This window comes from Erythrolamprus reginae, chromosome 2, assembly GCF_031021105.1.
Source record: "Erythrolamprus reginae isolate rEryReg1 chromosome 2, rEryReg1.hap1, whole genome shotgun sequence".
Lineage (NCBI taxonomy): Eukaryota > Metazoa > Chordata > Lepidosauria > Squamata > Dipsadidae > Erythrolamprus > Erythrolamprus reginae.
Genome location: NC_091951.1, coordinates 339,783,422 through 339,793,890, shown reverse-complemented (window position 1 = coordinate 339,793,890; position 10,469 = coordinate 339,783,422). Strand labels below are relative to the sequence as shown.

The window sequence follows — 10,469 nt, the reverse complement described above, 5'->3', positions numbered from 1 at the left end:
ATTGGACTAAACCAGTGGTTCTGAACCTTTTTGATGCTGCTACCCCTTAATACAGTTCCTCATGTTGGGGTCACCCCCAACCATAAGTCTAGTGCCAATTCTCCCAACAGAGCTTTAAGCTGATTGGTCAGAAAGGTCAGAGGCACGCCCTGTAAATGCCTGATTGGTCAGTTTGTAAAAATATGTTTCAAGGCGCCAGAATAGAAGCTTTAGTTCTTAACACTATGGGAAATTTGCCTTTTCCCAGGGACTTAGGCGACCCCTGTGAAACAGTCATTTGACCCCCCCCCCCCCAAAGGGCCCTGACCCCCAGGTTGAGAACCACTCGACTAAACAATGGTAGTTGTTTTAGTTTCGGTTTAATAATTGCATGTATAAAGCTGCTGTGGGTGACATACAAATCTAATAAATAAATAAGTAAGTAAGTAAGTAACTAATTGAGATATTCCCTTCCCCCTAGGCTTATAAAATTTATGCATGGTATGTCTGTATTTATGATTGGTTCCTTAAATTGGGGTTTTTAAAATTACTTTTAATATTAGATTTGTTTATATTGTCTTTTTACTGTTGTTAGCCGCCCCGAGTCTGCGGAGAGGGGCGGCATACAAATCTAATAAATGAATGAATGAATGAATGAATGAATGAATGAATGAATGAATGAATGAAGTACGTAAGTAAGTAAGTAAGTAAGTAAGTAAGTAAGTAAGTAAGTAAGTAAGTAAGTAAGTAAGTAAGTTTATGACAGGGGGTGTCGAACTTGATTTCATTGAGGGCCACATCAGGATTGTGTTTGGGTCAGGAGGATTTGATGAATCTAATTAACTGTTTGAAATACCGTAATATAATTTTATAACATGATAGTGGAAAAGGAAATTTTGGAGGCAAATAAATTAACTCTGAATTTTCAAATACATGAATGTCCGTTCTTGACGTGGTTTGTGCATTTACTGATGAAAGTTATTATATCCATTGTTTTATTTTTAAACACTACTGCAGTCTCTCAGTGATGAGGACTCCTTTAAAAAGTGCTCTTCTGAAGCGGAAGTTAAGAAGAAAATTGAAGAATTGCTCACTAACCTTCTAGACAGGTGATTTTAATTTAAATAGTTCCACAATATTTGCGGTCTGAGCAAGGTTTGGAAAATTGGGTGCTATATTGTTTATATAAATAGGGTGGAACAGTGGCATAAGGAGATCACAAGTAAATACTCAGTCCCTTCTTTAGTTATTATTTTTAGTTATAAAAAATTAGTTATAAAAATTTATAAAAATATAAAGAAATTAATTATATAGTTACTTATAAATGTTTCCAAGATGGCGCCAATTGTGAAATCTTCACACTGTCAGTGAAATGCCTCAATGAAATGCTCTTTCGCTACAGAACACTACACAACTAGACATGTTTTTCCCAAACGTCATCACTCCGTTAAAAAAAAAAAAAACCCGCTCAACACTGTCAAACTATTTACTAAGTCTGCACTACTATTGCTGCTAGATTTTTCTCACCATTACTATCACCCATTTCCTCCCACTTATGACACTATGACTGTAACTTGTTGCTTGTACTTTTATTAAAATTGTTTCCTGATTGCTTATTTGACCCCTATGACAATCATTAAGTGTTGTACCTCATGATTCTTGAAAAATGTATAAGTCATAAATTGGAGGAAATGGGTGATAGGAATGATGAGGAAAAACTAGTAGAAATAGTATTGCAGACTTAGTAAATAGTTTGACAGTGTTGAGAGAATTATTTGTTTAGCAGAGTGATGGCGAATTCACAGTAACTAACTGGTCAGAATAAGCCACCTTTTTAGATGGGGAGGGAATACTTCTCTGCTTCTTGAGCCAGGCCAGACTGAAATGTAGAAAGAGTGGACATGTCGGTTGTTGATGGCTCCATATTTTCAACAGGTTGTACAAAGATGGCCGAAAGCCCCATACTATCAGATTAACCATCCGCCAGTATTCTGCTACCAATAAATGGTTTAATCGAGAGAGCCGTCAATGTCCAGTTCCATCACACTTGATCAAGAGGATCGTTTCAGGTAATTGTGTCTCATGGGCCTTAATTTTCTCCTTTGACCTGATGTCCAAGAGAGTTCATGAATATATTGCTTTTCCCCTCACTCTCTTTCTCATTCACATAACATGCAACATTAGACTAAATGTTGTGGTTGGCTCTGGGCCAGCTCCCAGGACTGTGGGGGTTGGTTTGGGAGAATCCTCACGTTATCAGAGACCGGTTTTACTGCCAACAGCTTCAGATAGTGAAGATTCTGTGTCACAGGAAGATTCTGGGAGTGAAGCAGGATCGGATAATCATCATTAGATTCAGAGGAAGAGGGATTCATAGATGTTCGCAGGTGCAGGTTTATGACAAGGAGGGAACAATTGCGCAAGTATTATAGAAAATAAGGGAGAACACCTGTGGCTGGGGCAATTAGGCTAATTGGGCTGCTGAAATTGCCAGCGTCATTGAGAGCGTGTGTGGGAAATTATCTATTTGATGAGAGACGAGTGCTGTTTGCTTTTGAACTTCTCCAGGATTTACAAGGACTTTTGGAATAATTCACAGTTAAGTTGAGCTTGAGGACTCTAGAAGGGTGGTAGTGGCTGTGACGTCTTCACAGCTGCCTTTATCTGCTCTGCTTTTGTTTTTGCTTTTCACAGCATTTCAGGCTTGTGGTTTGTGGGAGAGCACTTCGGCTGAGTAAAGAGCATGTGTACAATATTTTTCTGTGGATAAACAGACTCTGTTTACTTTACAACAGTGTGTGTGTTTGAATTTACATTTCGGACATAATTGGGGCTTGTAACGTGAAGCCCGGCATAACACTAAGTATATCAACTTTTCTAATTGGCCCCCTCTGGGAGTTGTAATTCCATCATATCTAGTGGGTTGCAAATTGCCCATTGAACAAGTTTGCCCAGCCAAACGAACATTTATTTATTTATTTATTTATTTATTAGATTTGTATGCCGCCCCTCTCCGTAAACTCGGGGCGGCTAACAACAATATGAACAAAGACAATATGAACAAATCTAATATTAAAAGCAATGTAAAAAACCCCAATTTAAGAAATCAATCATACATACGGACATACCCATGCATAAATTTTATAAGCCTAGGGGGAAGGGAATATCTCAATTCCCCCATGCCTGACGACAGAGGTGGGTTTTAAGGAGCTTACGAAAGGCAAGGAGGGTGAGGGCAACTCTGATATCTGGGGAGAGTTGGTTCCAGAGGGTCGGAGCCGCCACAGAGAAGGCTCTTCCCCTGGGTCCCACCAAACGACATTGTTTAGTCGACGGGACCAGGAGAAGGCCAACTCTATGGGACCTAACTGGTCACTGGGATTCAAATTGCCTATTTGAAGCAGATTTCCATGTTACTCCTTTATGCCTCACCCCAGATCTTCAACCGATGCTCCAAGACAGAGTGAGATACTACTTTGGGGAGTCCATTCCCTTTTTTTATGTAGCCTTGTCCCAAATCCTTATCATTGCCCTTGCCTCTGTCTATCAACTTTTTTCTTCTCAAGCTCACTGTCTCTTCGTCCATAGACATCCTTTAACGTCGCCATCTTTTCAGTCCCAGCCAACCTGAACGCAATCCTTCATGGAAACTAGATCAGCCTGCTTGTTTGCTAGGGAATGTCGATTCTTAAGCTCCTTAAGCTTGGAGAACGAGAATTCAATTTGTCACATGCCAGCCAATTCCCAGTTATTTGGAACTTGGAAATAATCATTACTCATAGGCATTCATTGTTAGTCGCCATCTTCCCAAGGTGATTCTTACAGGTTGGAGTTCTTTGCTGATTTCACAGCATTGATGTTCCAGCTATCTCTTGCCTTTTTATGTCACCATTGAGGAGTTCATGGTGGTCTCTGAGTTTACAGACATCACATTATCCAAACTAGGTAATATTATCAGTTCACTAGCAAGAAAACCACCATATTCACAGGGCACTCATTTCAACCCTGAGCTACAAATATTCTTCTTTGTGGGTAATTTCATCAATGCCTAAAAATCCTACAAAATAGACAATACAAAATAGGTATTGGTACATAGTGGAACGGTACATGGTGAGATTATGGATAAGAGGATGAATTTGGCCAATGAAACTGATCTGCAGGAACTGATGGGACAATGGGACAATGTAAGAGGACATTTCAGACCAAGCTATAAAGAATAAATTAGAATCACTTTATAATATGTAAATAGATATATTGCTCTTGAGTTAAAATGATATATAGAAAATACGCCCCCATTTTGGTGGAGGGGTATGAATGTTGTTTGGTGATAGGCACTTTGAGCACTGAGCTCATTGTTATGTGTTGTGTGAATGTTTTACTGATATATTGTTTTTATTGTTTATTTATTGTTTAGATTTGTATGCCGCCCCTCTCCGAAGACTCGGGGCAGCTCACAACAACATAAACAGTGTACAAATCCAATTTTTAAAAATTACAATTTAAAACCTTTATAATAAAATAATCACACAATCCAATCAAACCATACACCAACCTTGAGAATTGGAAGGGAGGGTGTTAATTTCTCCATGACTGGTGGCAAAGATGGGTTTTTAATAACTTACGAAAGGCGAGGAGGGTGGGGGCAGTCCTAATGTCTGGGGGGAGTTGGTTCCAGAGGGCTGGGGCCACCACAGAGAAGGCTCTTCCCCTGGATACCACCAGACGACATTGTTTAGTCAACGGGACCTGGAGAAGGCCAACTCTGTGGGACCTAATCAGCCACTGGGATTCGTGTGGCCGAAGGTGGTCTCGGAGGTATTCTTGTCTGATACCATGTAGGGCTTTATAGGTCATAACCAACACTTTGAATTGTGACCGGAAATTGATCGGCAGCCAGTGCAGGCCGCGGAGTGTTGATGAGACATGGGCATACCTGGGGAGGCTCATGATTGCTCTCGTGGCCACATTCTGTACGATCTGAAGTTTCCGAACACTCTTCAAAGGTAGCCCCATGTAGAGAGCGTTGCAGTAGTCGAACCTCGGGGTGATGAGATCATCAGTGACTGTGAGCAATACTCACAGTCCAAATATTCCTGGTCCAAATATTTCTGGTCCAAATAGGGCCACAACTGGTGCACCAGGCGAACCTGGGCAAACGCCTTCCTCGCCACAGCTGAAAGATGGTGCTCTAATGTTAGCTGTGGATCGAGGAGGATGCCCAAGTTGCGGACCCTCTCTGAGGGGGTCAATAATTCCCTCCTCCCGGGGTAATGGACGGACAGATGGAATGAGGGAACATTCTCTCGCAGCCGCATTCTGCATGATCTGAAGTTTCCGAACACTCTTCAAAGGTAGCCCCATGTAGAGATGTTATTACAAAAATCAATATAAAATCAATATAAAAAGGCCCATGTTATTATAAAAATCAATTAAAAAATTAAATTTTTAAAAAAATCAATGCCTAAAAATCCCACCGATTTCTGCATTTCTCCGTTCCTTTGTTATCCAGAGTTGGGTTGTTTGTTTTCTTCTTGCCGAAAAGTCTGCTCATGTGATTTTTTTCCCCCTCCATAATTTATTTCCAGGAGACACCAGTGTAAAGGCTGACCTCGTTCCCATTCTTATGAAACTGTTTCGGAAGATGATCAAGGTTGAGCTTCCATTTCACCTGACCTTACTGAACATCTGCTTTTCCAACCTTAAGGACCCACCAGCTTCTTCCAAGGAGTCTATTCAGTTTTATTTGAGTCAGTCGTCACCTTCTTTAAGCTCCAGCAGAGTTTTTCACGTAAGTGCGACACTTCTTAATATACACAGAGCCCTTGACTTGCAACCATTTGTTTAGTAGGGTTCAAAGTTACAACAACATTGAAAATACAGTGAAAATACAGTCTTATCTTTTCGAGATACAAACCCGGGGTTTAAGGTTTTTTTGCCTCTTCTTCCAAACTACAGTGGTACCTCGAGATACGAGTTTAATTCGTTCCGGACCTGGGCTCTTAAGTCGAGCAGCTCTTATCTCGAACGACTTTTCCCCATAGGAATTAATGTAAATAATTTTAATTGGTTCCAGCCCTCAAAAAACTCACAAAGTTAGTCTAAATTATGCAGAAAGACATGTTTTTAATGAAGAAATGTACATGTACATATAAATGAATAATGAAGTTTCTTTCACTTAACTTGTAAACTTTCTTAAACTTTTAAATTTACATATGTTCAACTTCTCTGCCACCCAATCCTGTAGGACAGAGGTCCCCAACCCTTTTTGCACCAGGGACCGGCTTTAAGCGATCAAGAGAGGAATGGGTGAATGAATGGACGGAGGGTGGGAAGGAAGGAAGGAAAGAGGGAAGGGACAGGAACAGAGGAAGGAAGCAAGGAAACTTATGAAAGGGGAGAGTAAGAGAGGAATGAGTGAAGGGAGGGAGGGAGGGAAGAAGGTGGGAAGGAGAAAGAAAAGAAGAAATAGAGGAAGGGAAGGTAAAAGAGAGAAAGAAAAAGAGCAAGAAAGAAAGAAAGAAAGAAAGGGGGAAGGGACAGGAACAGAGGAAGGAAGCAAGGAAACTTATGAAAGGGGAGAGTAAGAGAGGAATGAGTGAAGGGAGGGAGGGAGGGAAGAAGGTGGGAAGGAGAAAGAAAAGAAGAAATAGAAGGGAAGGTAAAAGAGAGAAAGAAAAAGAGCAAGAAAGAAAGCTGCAAGCACCCCCCCGAGCCCCCCAGGCCGGCTGCAACCTTTTAAAACATGCGCGCCGCTTCGCAGCTGTCTCCTGAAGCCGAACGCGGAAGTTAGCGTTTGGCTTCAGGAGACAGCTCCTTGGCGCTTGTATCTCGAATTTGGGCTTGCAAGTAGAACAAAAATATCTCTCCCCTCCCAGCTCTTATCTCGAGTTGCTCTTAAGTAGAGCAGCTCTTATGTCGGGGTTCCACTGTATTTCACCTTACAAACCTAAGCCGCCGTCACTGGGATGCCCCGCCTCCGGACTTCTGTTGCCAGTGAAACGCCCATTTTGCGCTGCTGGGATTCTCCTGAGGCTCCCCTCCATGGGAAACACCACCTCCGGACTTCCGTGTTTTTGCGATGCCGCAGGGGAATCCCAGCAGTGCAAAAACGGGCGCTTCGCTGGCAACGGAAGTCCGGAGGTGGGGTTTCCCAGCGAGGGGAGCCTCAGCAAAATCGCAGCATCACAAAAACACGGAGGTCCGGAGGTGGGGTTTCCCAGCGAAGGGAGCATCAGTGAAATTGCAGCATCGCAAAAACACCAAAGTCCTCGAAACCCCACCTCCGGACCTCTGTGTTTTTGCGATGCTGCAATTTCGCTGAGGCTCCCCTCGCTGGAAACCCCACCTCTGGACTTCCGTTGCCAGCGAAGCGCCCATTTTTGCACTGCTGGGATTCCCCTGCAGCATCACAAAAACACGGAAGTCCAGAGGTGGAGTTTCCCTTGGAGGGGAGCTTCAGGGGAATCCCAGCAGCACAAAAACGGGCACTTCGGCTGGCAAAAGGGGTGAGTTTTGGGCTTGCACGCATTAATCACTTTTCCATTGATTCCTATGGAAAACGTTGTTTCATCATACAAACGTTTCACCTTACAAAACTTGTCCCAGAACCAATTAAGTTTGTAAGACGAGGTATCACTGTAGTGACTTATGACAGATACTCAAACTTATGACTCTTGCAGCATCCTCACGGTCACATGATCAAATATCGGACACTCTGCAACCAGTGTTATTTATAGCAGTTGCAATGTCCCAGAGTAATCTTGAAATCTTCGGCTTAGACAACTTAGAGCTACATCGCCTTTGAACCGATCTAAATGTAGTTCATAAAATCATCTTCCACAATGTCCTACCTGTCAATGTCTGATCACATCAGGGCCACGTAGTTGTGTCTCTATTGTGCCTTCTCTTGTATGTAGTTTAAAAGAGTTCTCATTTGCTATGTAGATAACAGAAGACAGAAACTCAGAAAACACGAGGATGGAACATCAAGGGGAAGACAGTGATGTTTTATCAGGAGAGAGAAACACAAGACGTGTCCAATCTCAGCTCCACAATCCTTGTCTGCCAACAGCAAGTGATCTTCAACACCCAAGTCCACTCCTTCCTGCTGGGATAGATTATGATGTGTTCAATCAGCTTCCAAGTGACATTAAGGAGGAAATAATCTCTAGCCAAAAGGTTAGGGATTCCACAGAGACCTTGTGGAGCCATGGAGGATCTGAACTAGGGAAAAAACCATCATGCCATCCAAAAGCCAAAATAAGCTCCATTTCCTTATGTTCTGGAGACCTTGGTCAAAATACTCGGACTCTGGCCTTTTCTGGCATTGCGCCCACAAATGAAGAACTGGAAAGGCAAAACCCCCGTGGAGAAGGTTCTTCCCAAAACCATTCAAGCCAAGGATCAAAAGTGACCCTTCCTCTTTCTGTAGACCCCAAAACATTTTCTCAGCTGCCTGCAAAGATGCAGGAAGAACTGCTGACCGAATGGAAGAGCCAAAAGTGTGAACCCAAAATGCACATCAGCAAAGTTGTGGGAAGCAAGAAAGGACAGTCGTCATCTCCGGGGTCCAATAGTTTACTACGATATTTCAAACCAAAATGACTATAATTTGGTGGAGAGTCTATGCTTGCAAATGAATTATGTATCTGGAGATAGAGCCTTCCAAAAGTGGTTAAGGTTACTGTTTAAGAAAATGGGGGGAATTTCTTTGTAATGCATCTGTATAACTTCCCCTCCAGATATTATATTTTCAAAGAATAGTTATCTAGGACAGTGTTTCCCAACCTTGGCAACTTGAAGATATCTGGACTTCAATTCCCAGAATTCCCCAGCCAGCGAATGCTGGCTGGGGAATTTCTTGGAGTTGAAGTCCAGATATCTTCAAGTTGCCAAGGTTGGGAAACACTGATCTAGGATATCTTAAATTCAATTTGGCTGGGAAATTGGACAACGGTCACTCCAAATATATTGTATAAATGTATTGTGTAAATAAATATATTGTACTATGTATAATATAATTATTTTGTGTATATATATATGATGGTCTTGGTATATTCGGGTTTCTTCCCGTGTAGGATTTGGAAATTTCTGGCGACGTTTCGACGAGGTCCCACTTGTCATCTTCAGGCTGGTGTTTCTGTCCTTGTTCTAAGGCGAACACTGCGAGACCTAAGCTGCCTTCCTTCTATAAATACTGGTGGCTGGGTGTGGTTTGATGGCTCAGCAATTGCCTGCTGTGTAGAAACTTCCTGGTGAGTCAGTGGGGTAACATCTGGGGTCGTTGATGTAGCTGAAGTATGCTGATTAGTTAATGGTTGTTGATTAGGCGTAATATCCTGCAAGCTCCAACTGTATCAGAGTGGGAAAACAAAGTGTATATATGCATGTATTTGCAAATGAAACAGATTTCTTGTACAATTTTGACACATAGGTTCCTGAGCATGAAAATGGTTTACCATCCAAAATAAATGTCCCTTAAAATTTGAAGAATATGTAGAGTGCAAGGGAAAGGATTTTTAAATACAAAGCAGTCGCAGTAAAAAAAATTCCATTTTCTTAGTCATAGAAGGTAGAGCACCATCCTGGTCTACTTTGATTTGTGCAAAACTTCTAATTGCTAGCATTCTTAGCAACAGCCCATATTGGATTGAGAATTCTGTGAGTTGGAAGTCCAGACATCTTAAAGTTGAGAATCACTGCTACAGGGTTACATATTGTTGCCAATGGAAGAACAATAGCAATAGCAGGTAGACTTATACACCACTTCACAGCCCTCTAGAGCAGTGTTTCCCAACTTTGGCAACTTGAAGATATTTGGACTTCAACTCCCAGCATTTGCTGGCTGGGGAATTCTTGGAGTTGAAGTCCAAATATCTTCAAGTTGCCAAGGTTGGGAAACACTGCTCTAGAGCCCTCTCTAAGCAGTTTAGAGTCAGCAGATTGCCCCCAACAATCTGGATCCTCATTTTATCCACTCTGAAGGAGGAAAGACTGAGTCAGCCTTGAGCCTAGTGAGATCTGAACTGCCAAACTGCAGGCAGCCGGCAGTCAGAAGTGAGGTCATAGACCTGAGAATATATGTAATCCTCCAGATTAGAGAACCCTTTTTTGGGTCAGTTGCAAGTACAGTAGTACCTCTACTTAAGAACGCCTCTACTTAAGAACTTTTCTAGCAGTGACCATCACTGCTGAAAACCAGCTGAATTACTCCCTGCCATTTTGAGATTGGAAAATACCACAAACTGACAATCCTAAAGGTGTTTTTTTTTCAGGAGGCAACTGGACTTCCTTTGTTTGTTTTTTGAAGACATTTCGCTTATCATCTCCTGAAAAAGCACCCTTGGGACAACCATGACCCAATGTCTGAGAATACAATAATAATGATGATGATGATGATGATGATGATGATGATAATAATAATAATAATAATAATAATAATAATAATAATAATAATAATAATAGATTTGTATGCCGCCCCTCTCCGAGGA

At 41.8% G+C, this 10,469-nt stretch overlaps 1 protein-coding gene across 1 annotated transcript in view; it reads left to right on the top strand.

The window, feature by feature from the left end:
• Window positions 1-8,991, top strand: part of POLI (DNA polymerase iota) — a 9,643-nt gene extending 652 nt beyond the window's left edge. Inside the window, exons 2-5 of the mRNA XM_070736917.1 lie at window positions 997-1,088; window positions 1,915-2,048; window positions 5,565-5,767; window positions 7,924-8,991. Of these exons, the coding sequence (XP_070593018.1) occupies window positions 997-1,088; window positions 1,915-2,048; window positions 5,565-5,767; window positions 7,924-8,583 (1,089 nt within the window). The 3' untranslated portion in view covers window positions 8,584-8,991. The remainder of the gene's footprint in view (window positions 1-996; window positions 1,089-1,914; window positions 2,049-5,564; window positions 5,768-7,923) is intronic.
• The last annotated feature ends 1,478 nt before the right edge of the window (window positions 8,992-10,469 follow it).